We start from the raw sequence: 21458 nt of genomic DNA, 5'->3' as shown, positions 1-21458 counted from the left end.
CAAACTCATTCTATGAGGCCACCATCACCCTGATACCAAAACCAGACAAAGACACTACAAAAAAAGAAAATTACAGACCAATATCACTGATGAATATAGATGCAAAAATCCTCAACAAAATACTAGCAAACAGAATCCAACAACACATTAAAAGGATCATACACCACGATCAAGTGGGATTTATCCCAGGGATGCAAGGATTCTTCAATATACGCAAATCAATCAATGTGATACACCATATTAACAAATTGAAGAATAAAAACCATATGATCATCTCAATAGATGCAGAAAAAGCTTTTGACAAAATTCAACACCCATTTCTGATAAAAACTCTCCAGAAAGTGGGCATAGAGGGAACCTACCTCAACATAATAAAGGCCATATATGACAAACCCACAGCAAACATCATTCTCAACGGTGAAAAACTGAAAGCATTTCCTCTAAGATCAGGAACGAGACAAGGATGTCCACTCTCACCACTATTATTCAACATAGTTCTGGAAGTCCTAGCCACGGCAATCAGAGAAGAAAAAGAAATAAAAGGAATACAAATTGGAAAGGAAGAAGTAAAACTGTCACTGTTTGCGGATGACATGATACTATACATAGAGAATCCTAAAACTGCCACCAGAAAACTGCTAGAGCTAATTAATGAATATGGTAAAGTTGCAGGATACAAAATTAATGCACAGAAATCTCTTGCATTCCTATACACTAATGATGAAAAATCTGAAAGAGAAATTATGGAAACACTCCCACTTACCATTGCAATAAAAAGAATAAAATACCTAGGAATAAACCTACCTAGGGAGACAAAAGACCTGTATGCAGAAAACTATAAGACACTGATGAAAGAAATTAAAGATGATACCAACAGATGGAGAGATATACCATGTTCTTGGATTGGAAGAATCAACATTGTGAAAATGAGTATACTATCCAAAGCAATCTACAGATTCAAAGCAATCCCTATCAAATTACCAATGGCATTTTTTACGGAGCTAGAACAAATCATCTTAAAATTTGTATGGAGACACAAAAGACCCCGAATAGCCAAAGCTGTCTTGAGGCAAAAAAATGGAGCTGGAGGAATCAGACTCCCTGACTTCAGACTATACTACAAAGCTACAGTAATCAAGACAATATGGTACTGGCACAAAAACAGAAACATAGATCAATGGAACAAGATAGAAAGCCCAGAGATTAACCCACGCACCTATGGTCAACTAATCTATGACAAAGGAGGCAAAGATATACAATGGAGAAAAGACAGTCTCTTCAATAAGTGGTGCTGGGAAAACTGGACAGCTACATGTAAAAGAATGAAATTAGAATACTCCCTAACACCATACACAAAAATAAACTCAAAATGGATTAGAGACCTAAATATAAGACTGGACACTATAAAACTCTTAGAGGAAAACATAGGAAGAACACTCTTTGACATAAATCACAGCAAGATCTTTTTGGATCCACCTTCTAGAGTAATGGAAATAAAAACAAAAATAAACAAGTGGGACCTAATGAAACTTCAAAGCTTTTGCACAGCAAAGGAAACCATAAACAAGACCAAAAGACAACCCTCAGAATGGGAGAAAATATTTGCAAATGAATCAACGGACAAAGGATTAATCTCCAAAATATATAAACAGCTCATTCAGCTCAATATCAAAGAAACAAACACCCCAATCCAAAAATGGGCAGAAGACCTAAATAGACATTTCTCCAAAGAAGACATACAGACGGCCACGAAGCACATGAAAAGATGCTCAACATCACTAATTATTAGAGAAATGCAAATCAAAACTACAATGAGGTATCACCTCACTCCTGTTAGAATGGGCATCATCAGAAAATCTACAAACAACAAATGCTGGAGAGGGTGTGGAGAAAAGGGAACCCTCTTGCACTGTTGGTGGGAATGTAAATTGATACAGCCACTATGGAGAACAATATGGAGGTTCCTTAAAAAACTAAAAATAGAATTACCATATGACCCAGCAATCCCACTACTGGGCATATACCCAGAGAAAACCGTAATTCAAAAAGACACATGCACCCGAATGTTCATTGCAGCACTATTTACAATAGCCAGGTCATGGAAACAACCTAAATGCCCATCAACAGACGAATGGATAAAGAAGATGTGGTACATATATACAATGGAATATTACTCAGCCATAAAAAGGAACGAAATTGAGTCATTTGTTGAGACGTGGATGGATCTAGAGACTGTCATACAGAGTGAAGTAAGTCAGAAAGTGAAAAACAAATATCGTATATTAATGCATGTATGTGGAACCTAGAAAAATGGTACAGATGAGCCAGTTTGCAGGGCAGAAGTTGAGACACAGATGTAGAGAATGGACATATGGACACCAAGGGGGGAAAACTGCGGTGAGGTGGGGATGGTGGTGTGCTGAATTGGGCGATTGGGATTGACATGTATACACTGATGTGTATAAAATTGATGCCTAATAAGAACCTGCAGTATAAAAAAACAAACAAAACAACTAATACTAAACTTTCATTGGGTTATTTGTATGGAAATATGTTAATATAAATGTTTCAGACATTACATGAAATTTCTAAAAATCTTATATTTGTATTTGTATGGAAATATGTTAATATAAATGTTTCAGACATTACATGAAATTTCTAAAAATCTTATATGTTCTGGTATAATGTTATAAGTAATAATCCTAGTTATTACTTTAAAATGTATATCTCAGAAATAACTAATTTTCTTGTCAACTGCATTATTATGAACTTTCATCAAATCTTTAACCGTGGTCATTTTTAAGTTTTTTGTCATTTACCGACAGTTCTGGGTGTACTCTGATGATTTTGCAAATATGTTCCTATAAAAGGGTTTCATCTTCAAGAAATTCATGGAAAAGACTCCGACAAGTACAGGTTTCTGGTAACTGACTGTACTGCTGAACTGAATGAATAAGCATTTTCAGAACTCTAATGAAAAACTGATGAACTCATAAAAGTACTAACAAAAGATGAAGATGAAAAAAAAAATTAATTACATGGGACTGAGTGAACTGATGAGGATGAGTATAATTTGTGTGACTTTCTGTCTGAATTTAAAAAAAAAAAAAAATCCCACAAGGACTCAGAGGCAAAGAATATACAAATCAATTTTCACTGCAAAGTAAAGGAGCTGTTACAGTGGAGGATTACTGGACTGAATGTCAATATTATGACATAGTATGAGTGTGCTTCATGTTTGGTAATTGCAATCAGTGTTGCTTTTGTTGTGGTCATCCATGTACAATGCTTGGTGTCAGTCTATTTATCTCTTGTAAAAATAAAATACAGTGTGTGTGTGTGAAAAAAAAAAAAAAAAAAGTACAATGAGGTATCACCTCACACCAGTTAGAATGGGCATCATCAGAAAATCTACAAACAACAAATGCTGGAGAGGGTGTGGAGAAAAGGGAACCCTCTTGCATTGTTGGTGGGAATGTAAATTGATACAGCCACTATGGAGAACAGTATGGAGGTTCCTTAAACAACTAAAAATAGAATTACCATATGATCCAGCAATCCCACTACTGGGCATATACCCAGAGAAAACCGTAATTCAAAAAGACCCATGCACCCCAATGTTCACTGCAGCACAATTTACAACAGCCAGGTCATGGAAGCAACCTAAATGCCCATCGACAGACGAATGGATAAAGCAAAATGTGGTACATATATACATGTATACAATGGAATATTACTCAGCCATAAAAAGGAACGAAATTGGGTCATTTGTTGAGACGTGGATGGATCTAGAGACTGTCATACAGAGTGAAGTAAGTCAGAAAGAGAAAAACAAATATTGTATATTAACGCATATATGCGGAATCTAGAAAAATGGTACAGATGAACCAGTTTGCAGGGCAGAAATTGAGACACAGATGTAGAGAACAAACATATGGACACCAAGGGGGGAAAGTGGAGGGTGGGGGAGATGAATTGGGAGATTGGGATTGACATGTATACACTGATGTGTATAAAATTTGTGACTAGTAAGAACCTGCTGTATAAAAAAATAAATAAAATAAAATTCAAAAATCAAAACAAAAGACAAGAAAACCCACAAACGAACACCAACAGAAGAGCACCCACAGAGACAGAGGGGCAGGCTGGGCACGCAGCACACACCCCTCCAAAGCCCAGCTGCCATCCTTCCGGGAAGGCTGCTTCCTTCAGTGACACCATTAACCACAGGGTCACAGAGTTGAGCCCTCTGTCACCGTAATCAGATTTAAATTCTTAATGAGAACTGGATGAGGGTCAAAGGGGTGGCTGTGATGGAAACCTTATTTATGAGGTGCAGGTTCTGGTCCTTTCCCTACTGAGTGTATGAGAACAGCTGAAGCATAACTAGAAGACAGAGCATTTAAAAAGGGAACAAAGTTAACCTATTCGGAGATCCCTCTCCTGGGAAGAGGAAAACTGCTTAGCAGGTGTGATCTTCTTCCACGCCTCTGAATGTCAGTGGAGGGGAAGATACACATTACACCTGCACTTGAGGGTAAGGAAACATTTTCGGAAGCCGACCTACGGTCGGTCCCGTCCGCACATTTCGGTTGCCGGGTGCAGGCCACACCGCCTCAGTCCGGGCCCGTGAGAGATGCCGGCCTTTCTCACCTGCCCACTCTGTCCCTAAGGTCATGTTTGGCATCTTCTCTGGCCACTGATATGCAGGGACTGCAAGCGCTGTTAGAGCTCACGCGGGATCCCACGAAATTCTGTTCCGCAATGTATTCAATCTAGTTGCATTTCCTTCAAATCCATAAATGACAGCCATTATTTTATCCAAATAAAAACACCTCAGGCTCTTTCAACTTTGCTGCATGTCTAAAAATTTTTATAATAAAACACTGGGGGGAAAACACCCCATGGCACCCACATTTCTACATTACTTTCAGGTAGGTCAGAGCAGCAATTAATCTTCTGGGTTTCTTTGCAATTCTGAAACCTGCCACGGTTAGAGAGATTTTCCCGATGTGTTATTAATGCTTCAGACTATCCATTATTCCTTCTCCCAAGCAGCCTGTCCTTGTTCAACTTTATTCACATCATCTTCAAGGACCTTTCTCGGGGCCCACAAGCAACTCACACACCTCCCGGCCCAGGGGGTGGCTGCAGCCCACACTATACGCTACCATTCCAGATGGCACACGAGCGGGGCCCACACAGCTCTTCTCCCACCCACGATAATGTCCAGTGAACATCACACCACGACCCTGACAATGACAGGGACCAGAGGTGGCCACAGAGAAGTGCAGACAGCGCTGCTTTAGGCTGAAGGGGGCTCCTCTTACTTTGATTCAAACTGTTTCTGGGTGGGCGGGGCTTTGTTTCTCCTTTATCATCAAACTACCTAAATGCATAAAGTTAGCAGAAAACTCTGACCACTGAAACCTGCAAGTCCCTCCTCACAGCTTTCACATGAGACTATTAAGATTTTCTCCTCTTTCTATCCCACTCTGTTTCCTCAATTGCTTCACACTTTAAAGGTTTCTAGAGTTGAGATCACTCATAATTAGCACCTTGTGCAACATTCCAGCTGCCTTGCCAAGATGCCAGGCAAGATGGGGCCTCTACCTTCCCTTGTTGCCTTCACTCCTCAACAGAGACTGTTTCTAGATTAAAGGGATACTATTTCCTTCTTAGAAGCGTCAGTGCAAATCCCTACGAATGTAGGTTTCCTCCCATAACTATCCCTGAGGAAGCTCTAGTAGTGTTCTTCCTTTCAATTAAGGCAACCACTTGTGTCTTCCTAGTGGCCCGAAGTTCCTGAGCTTTCTTCCTCTATGTCTTGAGAAGGTGTTTCACCACCCAGGCTTCCACCACTAGCACGTGAGTCACAGCAATTCACTTACCTTTCGCTGTTTTCCAAGCGTGTTCACTGAAGCAGGTTTGCCTGTCTGTGGGCATGTGGGGAGCGCTAAAGGGCACACATCACACGCTACCTCTGAAATAAGGTACTGTGCCCAGCACATCAGCAGATGAAGCTGACGTGAAGCCGAATCCATACAAATGACTTAGTAACTGTGAGGGACACTGGAAACCATACCCCAAAGCCACTTTCCCACCGCAGCCCCGGCTGGCAGAGCCTTGCCCCTGCCGCGGAGGCTGAGGACCCAGACCTGCCCTTCCCCGCGCCCCTGAAGCCAGGGTGTGGGCGGGCACCGCCCTCCTGGCCAAGGGGACTGCAGGGAAGCGGGCTGGGCTGGAGGGACCTTCTGCAAACACTGCTGCCCCGAGAAAGTGAGCGGACACGACACCGCTATCCTGCACGCGCGGGACACCACAGTAGAGGGCCGGCGCTGGGAGCTGCGGCACACACCTGGCACCCCAAGGGGATGGCCAGGCCCCGCCAGGAGCCCACCCAGCCCTGACACCACTGTGCGGCTGGAACTCCCTATACTTTGCAATTCCCTGTGTTGTGAGAAAAGAACTCAACAACCCCCGATGTCTAAACCTGAGAGGCAGGCTTTCTGTTACTTGCTGCCAAAGCATCGTAAGTGGAATTCTCAAGTGACGAGGAGGAGGGACAGGAGGGGATAAAGAGCAGCAGTTGTCGCTTACGGGTCCCTGCAGCGTGCCGGGCCCTGTGCAAGGCAGCTAATATGAATGATCTCATTCCACCATGAAACGGCCCCTCAAGTCCATGCTTTTATCTCCACTTTACAGACGAGGAAAGTACGGGACGAGGAGGTGGAACAGCGTGCCTGAGGTCGCACAGCGGGCTGAGGGCTGGGTACTGAGCGCAGCCGTGGACTTCAGGGCCCCAGCGTCCTCCCGGGCTCTGCCGTGTGAACACAGGGCTCCGGGGTGGGGGGGCGGCGGTGGGTCCCAGGCACTGACCTTCTCGGCCTTCTGGTGGAAGACGGACGACATGTCCAGCAAGGTGCTGCGCTCGTCCAGGGCGGCCGCGAACGCCTTCCACTCCTGCTCCAGCTGACTGGCGATCTGCTTGATCTGCTGGGAGGCGTAGTGGCCCGACTCCACCAGGCGGTTGGCCACCGACATGATGCGGTTTATGTTCACGTACACGTTCTGCGAGGGGGGCAGAAAGGGGGGCTGGTCAGGGGAAGGCGCACGGGCCGTCTTCCCAAGAAATGCGGAGAGCGCTTGCTGAAAAGTCACATTTTAACAGCAGAATCAGCTGGGGGGTAATAGGACATGTGTTTTGCTATTTGGATTTCCATAAGCCACAGGTACTGGTTTCAGTTTCTATTTTTACAACTGCAAAAATTACAGGTCAAATAGCTGGGAGGGATACTGTTAGGCACAAAGCAGTCACACACACAAGTGGGTGCACACAAATGCGCCATGACTCGCTTCTTGGCCTCAAATCCTGAAAAGGGTCCAGATGGCAAGCCGTTACCCAGAACTGCAGGAACCCACCACTGCAGTTTGCAACTAGAAGCCAGAAACTACAAACTATGTACTTAGCCACCAGAGGCTATTTTGTGTGAAGACAAGCTCTCCTTTCTACATAAGCCCAAGTCATCTTTCTGGTGCCAATAGAAAATCTGTAAATGGATTCACATTCACCAAGGAATATGAACTGGGGTACGAACAGAACAGTGCTGTATTCAAACTTTAAATCACACTTTCCTACTGTGTTGCAATCTCTGTCTTCAAGTCCACTAGCTTGCTGCAAAATAAGGGTGCAAGGTTTTTTTAAAAAAAAAGCATTTTTCTTGCAAAAGGAGTTCTCACTGTGGTATTTCCCTTCCCACCTTCAATCCTCTTTAAGGGTCGCACTGCGGCAGAGGCAGAGTGAGGAATGCACACCTTCAACAAATCCCAGGTTGTCGTTCTTCATGTATTCATTATTTATTATTTTTTGTGACGCATCACAACACTGCACCTTGCAATGGGTCTCCCCAAACCGTAGACTTATCTTTGGCTCCTCCGATTCTTGCCCCTAAATCAAATCTAATTACCCAACCTGCCCAAACTCCTCTCCAGTTTTCCTCCTTCCTGCCATGGTCCTCCACTGGCTTGCACTTGGACCCCTACATGAGCCTTGTCACTGTCACCGAGTCTCCAGCCCACCCAAGTAAGCGTCCTAGAGAATGCACTTGTCGTTCTGCCTCTGTACCTTCATTTACTCATTCCTTTCCTCCATTTCTGACCTAAACCTAAACTAGGTGGAGTCGCCTTCAACTGGGTTTAGAAAGCCAGACGCCAGTCTCCGAGGTACTTCTCTGGGCTGCAGGCTCAAATCAGCTACCACACGTCCGGGTGTCTGCAGCAGCAGGGAGGGGGTACTCTGTGAGGCTGTGACAGTCAGTCAGGGCCACAGTCCATGGGGAACTGGCCTCACTGCCTCATGTGGCATTAACGCTCTAACTAGCATCCTCTAGGTCAAGAGCAGCGCCTGCCCTTCTCATATGCATTCTCCCTCTCTGCTGACAGGTGACCACATTCATTAGGTTTTGCTTTCTCTGTGTCCTTAAAGAGGACAATCCACCCAAAAGGTCTGTTGGGAAGAGCTTCAGCAGATGCCCTCTGTTAGCATCTGGAGAAGAGCTGCCCATCTGGATGGCTCCACTGTGGGGCCCACGGAGGGGGGTCCTTCCCACTTGATGCTGTTTCAGGGCCCTGGATTACTTTCATCCCCTCAAACACACTGTGCTCCGCACACAGAGGACTGCTCTATGCTTTATGCCTCGTCCATACCTCTGTCACTTACTGCAGGAGGAAGGAACCACGTGGCACACAGCCCAAATGAGTGCATACACAAGCACGGCAACGTACAAACGTACAATTCCCTACGTTAGAAGTACCTCCACCTAGACTCTTATCGTCATAGCCTCTAAAAGTACCTGTGACAGGAGAATGCGCTCGACTGTTGCTGCCCCTTAAAATGCTTTCTTAAAAGATTATCAGCTTTGCTTACTGATATCTAGTACTTTCATTTTCTTTGTCAAAAAATGTTTAAAACACTGCAGATAGCACAAGAAAGGGCTGAAGGTTAACAGGCCCCAGGGTTCTGCACAAATAAATAACGTCCTAGACAGATACTGAGGACTCAGGGAGGTGTTGAGAACCAGGGGCTGGTAGGCTTGGAACGCGCTCCCAATAGCTGTCACCAAGCCGTGCACAGGGTTACCACATCCTTTTTGAATTAAAATTTTTACTTAGAGAAGTGATAAAAGTATATCATAGAAAAACAGAAAATATACTTAAACCTAAAAAAAATCACCCATACTTTTAAGAGTTTCTTACTTACTATAATATACTAAAAATACTAACAGTATCTTTAATTAGATGATAACATCACTGATAATAACTACCATTTATCAAGTACTTACTTTGTGTTCAGCACTCTGCTTAGTGTCTTACACATACAGAGTAAGCAAAATAATATAACACCCTGTTAGGCAGAGATTATCCCCACTTTAGAGATTAGGAAACCGAGGCTCAAAGAGATTAAACAGACTGCCCAAGGTCATGCGGTAAACAAGAGTCAGAATTAAAAACCTCTACGTTCATAACACACACGCCTGTCTTCCACACATGCTTCCTCTTCTGCTGATTCCTCAATGTGTCATAGTAATGCTGGGGGGAGGGAGAGGACCCTTTCTGGTCATTTCTAGTTTTTACAAAATATATTTTAACATTTCAAGTTTTTAAAGTATGTGATATGGTGGGCTGAATGTGCCTTTCACCATAGTAGAAGTTTCAGAATATTCTGAAAAATTGATAGGAATTTTTTTAGGAAGAAATTCTTCTAAGACGCTTCCCCAAAGGCCCACATTTGCGTTCTCCTCACCTCTCCCCAGGCTGAATCATTTAACCCCAAAATTCTCTTACCTCAAACTTAAGAACAGTATCAAACTTTTGGGATAGTGTCTATTACAAACATTTTATCGCTGAATCTTATCTTTGAAACTACCCAAAGTGGAGCACTTTGTGGACTGATCTTTAATTAAACGGCATCTTACTGAACTAATTTAAACCAAGACCCCGCCTTCATATCGTTTCAATGCTCTTTAATGCACGTTACAAGGCTAAGAGGGTGAATTCTCATAATTCTGGCTCAAAGTCCACACCACAACTCTGTCTCTAAGGTGAAAATTTCTAGAATAACTCTCTAGAGAAGTAACCATATACCCTACAGAACAACATATAGCTTTACTGTAGTTATATTAACTCCAAAAATGTAATAAGACTGTTATTTAAAATTCATTGTTGGGTTCTTTTGGGGTGTTTGTTTGCACTGTAGTCTCACAGCAACCCCTGTCTAATCACAACAGGCCCAGGGCATCAAAGGGAGCCAAAGGATTCCAGGCACGGCTGACGTCCAGACCCGACGCCTTCCGTTCATCTTGGGAGGACCGCTCATGTTTGAGGAGAAATGAAGGATTCCCTTGAGGTGAGCAGCAGACTGGCTTATTTCTTCATCGTGAAGGGCAGGCAGCCAGCAAAACTGACAGTGCGTTGGTTCGGGAGACTCACTCGGCCTCTGAAAAGCTCTCCGGAGCCCCAGCGGGCTCCCAGGAGGTACAGCACAGAAGCCAGCCTCAAAACCATGCACGTGGAACGGGCCAAGTAATTGGTTCGAGTTTCACTGGTTTGTCTGTTTGCTTGTTTTCGCTTTTGTTTGCTTAAAACTTAAAACAAGCTACGTAAACACTGCTCCCACAGAGAACTTCCCGCACCTGGAGGTCAGCCGCTGCCGCTGAACTGTCAGAAGCCCCCGCATGGGCTCCCGGCAGTGTGCTGGGAATGATCTGTGTAAATACCTCCCGTTTTATACTTTCACAGGCAGGATACCTCTGTTCCCACAGGATCTTACCATGCAGTTCATGGCAAAGGGTTGTGCTGGGAATGATCTGTGTAAATACCTCCCGTTTTATACTTTCACAGGCAGGATACCTCTGTTCCCACAGGATCTTACCATGCAGTTCATGGCAAAGTGGTTGTGCTGTGTCTGAAGCTCCATTGCATGAGGATGGCTGGTCCCAATCTCAGTGTAGCTGTTCAGAAACAGGCCCTTGTTGTGCGTGATCCAGTCAAACATCTACCGGAATGAAGAAAGACAACCTGGAATCACTCCAGAAAAAGGAATGACTGGCGCGGCTCCCAGCACGGGACCGAACCAAGAAAGAGCGGCGTCTTTCCTCTGACAACCTCTCAGGCGCCAGGGCCCAGAAGATTCTCGACTTCTAACCAGTCAGCAGCTCTGAACTTGCAGGAGCTACAAGGAAAGCTTATCTAGTGCGTTCCTTTGACAGGTGAGGGACTAAGGAGCAGATAAGTAAAGAGAGGTATTCAAATCCCCCAGGCTAATTAAAGCTCTAATCTTCTGACTCTCAACCCAGTCTCTCTGCTATACTGAACTACATCATTAGGCACACTGCTCTGCAAAAAAAGAAGACCCATTAGGTGAAGTTACAAACTTACAGGTTTCTGGATGGGCTTTGCTGTGACCACAGATTACTGACAGCAATTCCAATGACTAAAAGATTATGCCCTTTAGTGCAAGAATTAAAAAAAAAAAAAAATCCCTGTGCAAATGCAAACAATAAAATTTACCGTAAAAATAAAAAGAAATGGGGAAAACTTTAACAGTGACGTCTCTCTTAAGATTCAATACAGATGCTACCTGGAAAAGGATGTTAATTTCACTGTTCCCAGGAAAACATTTAAGGAAAAAGAAATGATTATCAATTAGCACTGCTTCTGTGATGTGAATGAGACTTCCAGGGACAGTCACCTGTTTGTCTAGTAATTGAAAGGAAGATTTTCTAGTGTCTTTGACAAGGCACTACAGTTGAACCTTGAACAACACGGGTTTGAACTGCACAGGTCTACTCATACGCAGATACTTTTCAACAAATGAGTACCTATATTTTCATTTTACACATCTTTAAATTAACTAGGTGTGGGGAAAAGTTGTGTTCAACTAGAGATCACGACATATGGAATCCAAAGGACTATAGTTGGAGTCCTGATTCTATCCAAACTGCTCCAGCTTGCTGTCCTCGGTGAGTCATTTATCAATTCCTTTGTTCTGGAGGCAGAGAGAGCAGTCTGGATTTTCAAGGGCACAAAGCGTCAGCATGCCTACTCCCATGTTGTTCAAGGGTCAGCTGTACTTTAAACATAAAGAGAGGTTAAAAGCTTACCAAATAATATTACTGGAAAACAGTGGTGGATTGTCACCTTTCAAAAGGTCCTTTTATATCAAAGATTTTTAATGTTTTTTAACTTTACAAAAAATTTTCCTGTCCATGAAAAAAAATTCAGTGAGCTCAAATTAAGAGGGATCAATTCACTCATGTTCACGGCTTGCAACGTATTCCTGTAAATAAGCGTCCTGCTTTCACGTTGCTGAGACAGACAAGAGCTCACTTTGGCCAGTTGGTTTGACTGGAGCACGATAAGGAAACATGAAACCATAAGTAATTACTGCCTCTATTTCCCAGAAGCTATTATTTTTAATTCATTACTCGCCTTTTATTGTAAAAACATACTCAACAGTAGATCTGAAGGGTGTTTTCGCACTGGCTTTTATGAGTGGAAGAGCAGTTATTAGAAAAATACTCACATGGACAACTACTGCTTTCAATAATATATCGTACTAAGTTTACACTCTTTTAATTGAAAATATTCTCGTCTATCTTACAGGCATTCTAAACCAAACTATTAGTAATAAGCAACTCTAAGTTTCTAGAAGAGCTCTGCATTGCACGGTGAGTAGCACCGGAAAGCAGACTGAGGGCTGATCTCTGAACCGACACTGCTGGTCTCCCCCCGACACCATGCGAGTAGCTTACCCTTCCCCAGCCCTTTCACTCTGCCCTTTCTCCTGACCAAACCAGCCTCGGCTGCTGAGACCCAAGCATCCAGGAAGCCTCCCTCCATGGCGCATTTCAGCATCCCTCCCCCGCCTTTTACCTTCTCAGCATCCTGTTCAAACAGCCTCAGCTGAAAGCACTGGTCCAGCTTCAGCTTCCTCACGTGCCACATCTGATGCAGGTGCTGCCGCGTCGAATGCAGCCTGTCCAGCATGGCGGACACCTTGGGCAAGAGGCTCTGCAGGTCTGCGTTGCCTGACCCCGAGTTCTTCTTGGGAAAGCTGTCACTGCTCTGAATCGTCTGCAGCAGCTTCTGTCCCTCTAAATCCAAGTCCTCTATGGGGGCCTTAATCACCTTCTTCTTCAGCTGGGAATGTTCCTCGATCATATTCCGAGCCCCCTCCAAATCCTGAGGCAACTCCTTCTTAGCTAGGATGTCCTGAAGTTCCTCCAGCCGAGACAGCATGTGGGTGGCATTGCTAATGTAGTCTTCAAAAGCAACTCGGATTTCAATCCATTCTTCGTGGTTGTATTCCAGGCAGCCGTCAAATTCGGGCGTTAGCTGAGAAGGGTCAACTACTTTGGTAAGGCCTTCTAAAGAGACCATATTTGTCTTAAGGGGAAAGAAAATCATGTATGAGAAGATGAACCAATCTTATACCGTCTTATCATAATGCAGTTTGCAATGCTTAATCACAGATTTTCAAACTTAAAGCAAGTAATCCATTTATAGAAAACGTAACATACCTTGTTCTGGCCCCATAAAAACAAATGTAAATGAAAGAGGCATTAGTACAGTCAGTGAACGACAAATCCATTAGAGCAACACATATATGTCAGTTGCAATACCCAAAATTATAGAATCATATGAATTTCAGGACAGCTAAAGATATTAGATTTCTTTCCAAGAATGCGGAAGTTAACCCACTATCTTAGGCACATTAGAATATGAATGGCTTTTTTTAAATGTAGAAAATACACAAGGGTTAGCAAGAAAGCTGGCAGAAGCTCTGCTCTCAAAGTTGGAGAGAGGGAACGCTTCATTCACTGCAATAATCGGCAGCGATTCTGAGCAGTACAAGTGTTGTATTCAATAACATCATCGACTACATTCCAATCTAACAAAGTTTTAGTCAATTATAACCTGAGCAAGAAATCTTCATCTCATCCTATCAGAAGATGACGCAGAGTTAATATTAGTATTATGCCTCAAGGAAAACATAACTGGGGGTGAGGCGGGGGGAGTTAAATATGAAGACAAAGGAAAAGGAAAAAGATGTGTGGCCTAGAACCAACAGATAAAACAGAGAAAGGCTCGTTTAGCCCCATCTCTGTCACCTCCAGCCTTAGAGAAACCTACAACTGTATCTCTATGCTGTTTGGCATAAGAAATGGCAAAAGGCAGCAGAGTGGGAAAGAGGGGCAGCTCCTACTCCAGCACTTTTGCCTGAAGTGTGACTGCAGGTTCATCCCTGTCTCGTCTGCCCAGACTTTAATAATGTCCATGGAGACAATCGCTTCACAGACAGAAGCACGTGATAATGTACAGACAAGTTCAATAGAAAAGCCAGTGCAGGAAAAACTTTTAAAGGCCCAGAGGGAAAGATCACAATTAGACACGCAAAAACCTGCATACATTATACCACCACATCGCTATTTCTGCTTAAAATGTGTGTCATTAAATACAACACACTCTACATTCTGCATCAAGTGAATAACTAATATAATATCCAACAAACTGTCCTCCAAAATCACTTCTTGTGTGTGAAGATAAAGGCTTACTGGTTTCACCTTTCATCTAAACCTCTTGGGTGTAGTTTCAAATTCAAATTAAAACTAAATTCAGATTTCAGGTTGCAAATCAGTACCATGGATTGAGAAATTTTAAAATGCAAGTAATGTACCCATGAAAAGACACTGAAAAGTGTAACATGTAACATAAAGTTTAAGAATTAATATTGTGTGGTATGTTTAATACTATTATTGTTGTTAACCTTGAAATACGTGAATACATTCACTGAAACCTAATGTTTGGGCAAAGTGGCTAGAAGAAGCGATCTATTCAACTAAAAATTATTATAATTTATTGTTAGAAAATACTTAGATTTTATTACAGAATATGGCATGAATCAAGTTTCCAGCTGGCCAGAATACTTTCTCCCCATAACCATCTGATGAACCCAATTGCATCAAAGCCTTGTCAGAACCCTGGTAGCTTAAGGAGAGCAGTTTCCAGGGGAAAGGAGAGTAAGTCAGCTGGTTGAGGTCTGTTTTACACACTATCTGAAAGACAACGACCTTGTGTGCTAATTGAATCCAGAGCCCCACATAGGTTTTCAAGGAACCTCTCCCTTTTCATAAACAAGAGACCTGATGTGTGAAATACATGGCACACTGTCCTCTCCAGGACACGATGAAAAGTCCGTCTCTCCCACACATTTTCCTCAGGAAATGTGAAGTTGGGCATTTCTCCCTAACATTCCCTTATTTCCAAGGCTGAGGTAACGATGATGACTCTGAAGCCACCTAAAGCCACTTGCACTGAACGGTAAAGCTATTTTATCCCGTGAAGTAAAAGGAAACAGGCTTCTCTTTCTAGGACACACGCTTTACACCCCAGTAGCCCCATTACCCAGAAACAAGAGGCCTGGAACCTAAACCCTCCATGGGCAAAACACCCACTGGGATAAGGCGAGAAACAAGCCTAATTGTGTTATTTTACACAATAACTAATTTTGCATGTCATATGTACGTCAGATATGCAGTTCTTGTTGAATACGTGGTTTTTAAAAATCTATAACCAGCCTAAAATGATGACGTTAAAGCTGTTAATAAACCACACCTACTGGTTTAGTTGGTCTGGCTACACAGGGAAGTTACCTCAAATTCAAATTTAGAACTGCCAAAATTAGTCCTCTGTTTCTGCCAAAAGTTGTCTGGCTTGATTATCAGTGCAACGTGAATGCAGCAGGGGAAGGACTCCTGCAATATCTTCAGCAGAGGCTTGATAGAGTCCCACTTGGACCCACGCATGTCCACGATCACCGTGAATCCTCGCTTGCAGACTTCTTCACTGCAGAGAAAGAAAGGACAGGCTGAAACCACGCAATTCACGCCGCTTTTTCTGGTCTGAGTCCTGCTGGGCAAGGCCGATTCTGCTTCCGTCCTCCTGCTGCCTGCGGGGCACCTCCCTCCACCCACCGCCTGGCTGGCCGGCACTTGTGCCCAGGGAGCTGGCGGACGAGAGATCATTACAGAAAGAGCGTAGGTCTCACCCGTGGTCCTCACCCTCCCTGGTACCTTAACAGAGCAGACTGACTATTCACGCACAGGGTTCAACCTCAAAAACCTTCAAACTTTTTCTTTTGTGTCCACGGTTTTGCATCTTCCCTTCTCTTTAGGAGAAGAGCAATGACCGTCCTGCCCATTTCTCTGGTCTTTTGTGCGTTAACTGATCACACATGCTGTCTAGTAACTGTTAGGGCCACTAAACAGCAGGGACAGAACCCCAGCAGCACGCGCAGAGCAGTGAACAGCAGTCACGCGGACTCCGGGGTCACAGGAGCTGACACCCCCTCCACCGGCGTGCTGGTGATAGCAGGAGTTTTTGAATGTCCCAGTTTATTCCCCTGAACTTGTCCCAGGCCCCTGAGCTACCTCAGAAGTTCTCAGGTGTGGTCCACCCGCCCCCGGGGATCCTTGGCACCCTTCTGGCGGGGTCTGTGGGGTAAAATCTAGTAATACTGAGACTTGTCTATCTTTTTCAGCTGGTGGCGCACAGGCCACAGTGGACACTGCTGGCTCTTAGCACAAGTCAAGGCAGGACTAGGAGTCACGTATTCTTCCTCTCCACGTTCTAGCTGTTAAAACAAAAGAGCCAGTTTCTCTTAAGAATGTCCTCGATGAAGAAATAAAAATTATTAACTTTATTATATCTCAACCTCTGAGTACACGGGAAATATATAGAAAGCACATCTGCAATAAAGAAAAAACAGAAGTCAGAGTGTTCATAAACATGGGTTAAAAATCCATAGTCTCCCTTCACACTACATACAAAAATAAACTCAAAATGGTTTAAAGACTTAAATGTAAAACATGACACCATAAAACTCCGAGAAGAGAACAGAGGCAAAACATTCTCTAACATAAATTGTAGCAATATTTTCTTAGATCAATCTCCCAAGGCAAAAGAAACAGAAGCAAAACGGTGGTGGGATGAACTGGGAGATTGGGATTGACATATATACACTACTGTGTATAAAACATAACTAGTGAGGATCTACTGTATAGCACAGGGAACTCAGTGCCCTGTGATGACCTAAATGGGAAGGAAATCTGGGAGGGAGGAGATATATGTATATTATACATATAGTTGATTCACTTTGCTGTACAGCAGAAACTAACACAACATTGTAAAGTAACTTATACTCCAATAAAAAAAAAAAAAACCCTAAACAAATGGGACCTAATCCAACTTAAAAGCTTTTGCACAGCAAAGAAAACCATCAAGAAACCAAAAAGACAACCTACAGAATGGGAGAAAATATTTGCAAATGATGTGACTGACAGGGGTTAATATCCAAAATATACAAACAGCTCATACCACTCAGTATCAAAAAAACAAACCACCGAATCAAAAAAAAAAAGGGCAGAAGACCTAAATACACATCTCTCCAAAGAAGACATACAGCTGGCAACAGGCAGATGAAAAGATGTTCAACATCACTAATTACTAGAGAAGTGCAAATCAAAACTACAATGAGGTATCACCTCACGCCAGTCAGAATGGCCATTATCAAAAAGTCTACAAATAATAAATGCCTGAGAGGGTGTGGAGAAAAGGGAACCCTCGTACACTGTTGGTGTGAATGTAAACTGGTGCAGCCTCTATGGAGAACAGTATGGAGGTTCCTCTAAAAACTAAAAGTAGAAATACCATACGACCCAGCAATCCCACTCCTGGGCATATATCCAGTGAAAAGTGAAAACTTTAATTAAAAAATATACATCTCCCCCAATGTTCATAACAGCACAATTAACAATAGCCAAGACACGGAAACAACCTGAGTGACCATCAACAGACAAACTGGGTTAAGAAGATGTGGTACATACACACAATGGAATATTACTCAGCCATAAAAATGAAGGAATATTGTCATTTGCAGCGACACTGACGGACCTAGAGATCATCTTACTAAGTGAAGTAAGTCAGATAAAGACAAACATTATATGATATCACTTATATGTGGAATCTAAAAATAATACAAATGAATCTATATACAGAACAGAAACAGACTCACAAACATAGAAAACAAATTTATGGTTACCAAAGGGAAGGGGGTTGGGGGGAGGGATAAATTAGGAGTTTGGGATTAGCAGGTACAAACTACTATACATAAAATAGATCGGCAACAAAGATTTACTAGCACAAGGAACTGCATTCAATATCTTGTAATAATCAACAATGGAAAGTAATCTGAAAAAAATATACCTAACCGAATAATTTTGCTGTACACCTGAAACTAACACAATATTGTAAAGCGACTGACTACACTTCAAAAATTTTTTAATAAAAAATGTCTAAAAATAAAGTGAGACCATTATAGACAGGAAAAAAAAAATCCATAGTCTCACCTAAATTTAAGTCGAAATTAAAACCCATTGCACACTCTCTCGCATGAGCTGACTCCCCTACCTTCTCCCTTCCCCCGCCTCCCTGCCCTCCCCACTCCCTCACACGCCATTCCTTTCCTTATCTTTTGATTCACACCAGTAGAGCAACGGACACTCCAAGTTCCTATGACAACTGCATCAGTGTAAGAGGCATACTCCCAAAAACATTCCAAAAAAGCCCGTGGGGACAGAATCCGAGTAGATGCCGGTTCACAGTCCTAGGAACACAGCCCTAAAAGCCCCAGGGAGAAAACAGACTGATCCAACACACCGGCTTATCACCCCAGTGTGGAAAGCTGCGAGGAGTGATCTGATTAACTTCTGTATGAACGTGAACTGAAAAACAGTTACCACTTGGCTCAACACCCCTCGTGCTGTCACTCCTCCGGTCTCAAGTAGGTCCTGGGCCACGATCCAGGGAGCGTCTCGGGTCTCCTTCACAAATCCTTAGAGGTAGCTGGGCACTCCCAGAAATGTTTCCTAAAATCCCCCAGGTCACTGAAATGAAGCATTCTGAACTTCCTCGGGTTCTAAAGGAGCTTGCCATCCTGCAAGAGTCCATTCAGTAGAAACTTCTGGGCTCCAGAGCTCCCTGGGGCTGGACCTGCCTGAGCAGGAGGACGTCGGATGTCTGCTGCCCGGCTGGGACCTTGTGCTCCAGACTCTCACGTTCTGCTGCCGTGCACCAAAGACAGCAGGCTGTCAAGCAGTAGGTTCTGCTGTTGTATGAGCCGCTGTTTGGTGCCTGCGCTTTAAGCATCGGTCTTCCCCTACCAAGCTAAATTCTCCGGCAGCCTTTCTCCTCACATAGCCCTACACAGTGTGTACATAAAACTACAAAGCCCCTCCATTTGACGGGGCTTAGAAGGAATCCTGAATAACTCCAGGCTTAACAAGAGGAACAAGCTGGAGAGAGACACAAGCAAAAGGTGCCCTGAGCTTACACCATTTACGGAAGGATTAACCAGTCACCTGCCTCCGCCATCCAACTGTTCCCACCAGTGACTTACAAGTAAAGCAAGCAGCACACCAACTGGGCTGGGAGTGCACATCCTTTGCACCCATCTGTCTTTATCAAGTTAAAAGCCACGCATTATTAAGAAAGCAGTGACTTGCAAACATTACCAAAGCCAGCTCTATTTCTGAGCATCTAATGAACAAGTACAGCCGCTACAGAAGGGCTCCGTGCCACGCTCTTCCTTCAAGACACTGCTCACTGGAATGTGTGACTTATTAACCAGGTATTTTAGCAGTTTTACCTAAGAGCCTCATTTTAGCTGTGAGATTTTTTTAAATGTAGATAAAATTAAGGTCCTTTTTCAATTCAGGTGTCTACAAAAGAAAAACTCTCCTTTCTTCAGTTCCTAGATGAAGAAGGTACCTTTTTATATGAATGTTCATGAATGAATCAACTCAAAAGTTTCACATTATTTCATTGGTGACAAAAGAGAGCCAGAGTGGTTTATCCATTTAGTTGCTATAAATCATTCTAAAGAAGCCAAAACGTTCTAGAACATAATGAGTATAATTTAAAAGAGCAATAAACACCTAGAGATGCACCAAGACTAACGTGATTATCATTTCTGTGCAGGAGTCCCGATTACACCATGAAGAAGTTCCGCTATGACTTTTCTCCTACACATTTAAGGAAAAGTTCCCTTGCAAATTAATCATATGAAAACCAATCTATTATTCTAATTGTTTGTTTGTTTGTTTGTTTTTTAAGGAATGGAGAGGGGAGGGAAGGTGGCCCAAACAACAGTACTCAAAACTAGTCACCACTCTCAGATCACATTATGTTTAACTCTGGGGGCAACATTTTAAGAGGCAAAGACAATCAGGAGGCCACGCAGAAAAAAACAAACAAGGTGATCTGGTTCTAGAACACATGGCAAAAAGAAAAACAACTGAAGGGAAGTCGAAAAGCAAATACGAAAGATGGACATTACTGTACTACTTCTGAGACAGCTACCGTGAGTCAGAAGCTGTGCTGGGCATGTACATAAATAATCTTACTTAATACAGTGATCCGAGAAGTACAGATTACTATCACATCTCGTAGATCAGAAAACCCATAAAATTAAGTAAGCAGGTCGGTCCGTCTGACTCTGACCCCCAAGCTTTCCCGGATGGCACACTTCTCCAAACCTGGGAATGTGTAGCCCTGTAACTGTCCGGCTGAGGGGCAGCCAGAGGCTATCATCACATCGCAGAAAACATCGACAGTGGTGGACAGAGAAAGGAGTCCCACAGGACACCCTCCCCCTGCCCCTCCCACTGCCCAGGACTGTGTATTTCACTCTGAAACTGTAACAACAAATTATAGACTCAAATAAAGAACAAGTGAACCCACAAGTCCCAAAAAATTCACACACCACTAATCTGATGATGATCACCGATCCCATTGTTTGGCTAAACCAGAGCGCTCCCTCCTCTGCAGCCTCCCTGGAGGCACTGAGGCTCTCTGTCAGTCGCTGTAGGACCTGCGGTGGACCTGGAGAGGACTCTTTTTGTGGCCACTTCTATTTGGACCACTGTGAAACCTTCCTCCACTATCACTTGGCAAACGCATCATTTACATACAAATTAATCCCGTCTCTCTCATTTGCTCATTAACCAAGAACAAGAAACTGGCATTGCCTGTCACTTGAAACTGTAAATAACAAAAGCAAATCCAGGCAATGAAATGAACTGACTGTGTTCAGTGCTTGGAGGGTTACACTACACACTGAAGAACTTATGAGAGAAATGAGAGAATATTTGGGATTTGCTATATTTTCTTGGGAAAGTAGACAAGATGGGCAGAATCCAATAATCATTGGAGCTGGATGATGGGCCCGTGGGTGTTTGCTTCTCTCTAGTTTTGTTTACACTCACGATTCCCAGGACAAAGTTTTGTGTTTTTTTTTTTTTCAGTAGGTCATCCAGATGATTCAAAATATACCTGAATCG

The 21458-nt window shown here is 43.2% G+C and overlaps 1 protein-coding gene across 4 annotated transcripts in view; it reads right to left on the bottom strand.

Annotated features, from left to right (window-relative positions):
• The window catches only part of TRIO (trio Rho guanine nucleotide exchange factor), a 383177-nt gene that overhangs the window by 207782 nt on the left and 153937 nt on the right, over positions 1-21458 (bottom strand). For all 4 annotated transcript variants that reach the window (XM_059916123.1, XM_059916125.1, XM_059916124.1 and 1 more), the window contains exons 4-7: positions 15714-15906; positions 12934-13446; positions 10931-11053; positions 6880-7071 (exon numbers count right to left, since the gene is read on the bottom strand). In XM_059916123.1, the coding sequence (XP_059772106.1) occupies positions 6880-7071; positions 10931-11053; positions 12934-13446; positions 15714-15906 (1021 nt within the window). The remainder of the gene's footprint in view (positions 1-6879; positions 7072-10930; positions 11054-12933; positions 13447-15713; positions 15907-21458) is intronic.

This window comes from Balaenoptera ricei, chromosome 3 (assembly GCF_028023285.1).
Source record: "Balaenoptera ricei isolate mBalRic1 chromosome 3, mBalRic1.hap2, whole genome shotgun sequence".
Lineage (NCBI taxonomy): Eukaryota > Metazoa > Chordata > Mammalia > Artiodactyla > Balaenopteridae > Balaenoptera > Balaenoptera ricei.
This window is presented reverse-complemented; position numbering and strand designations above follow the sequence as displayed.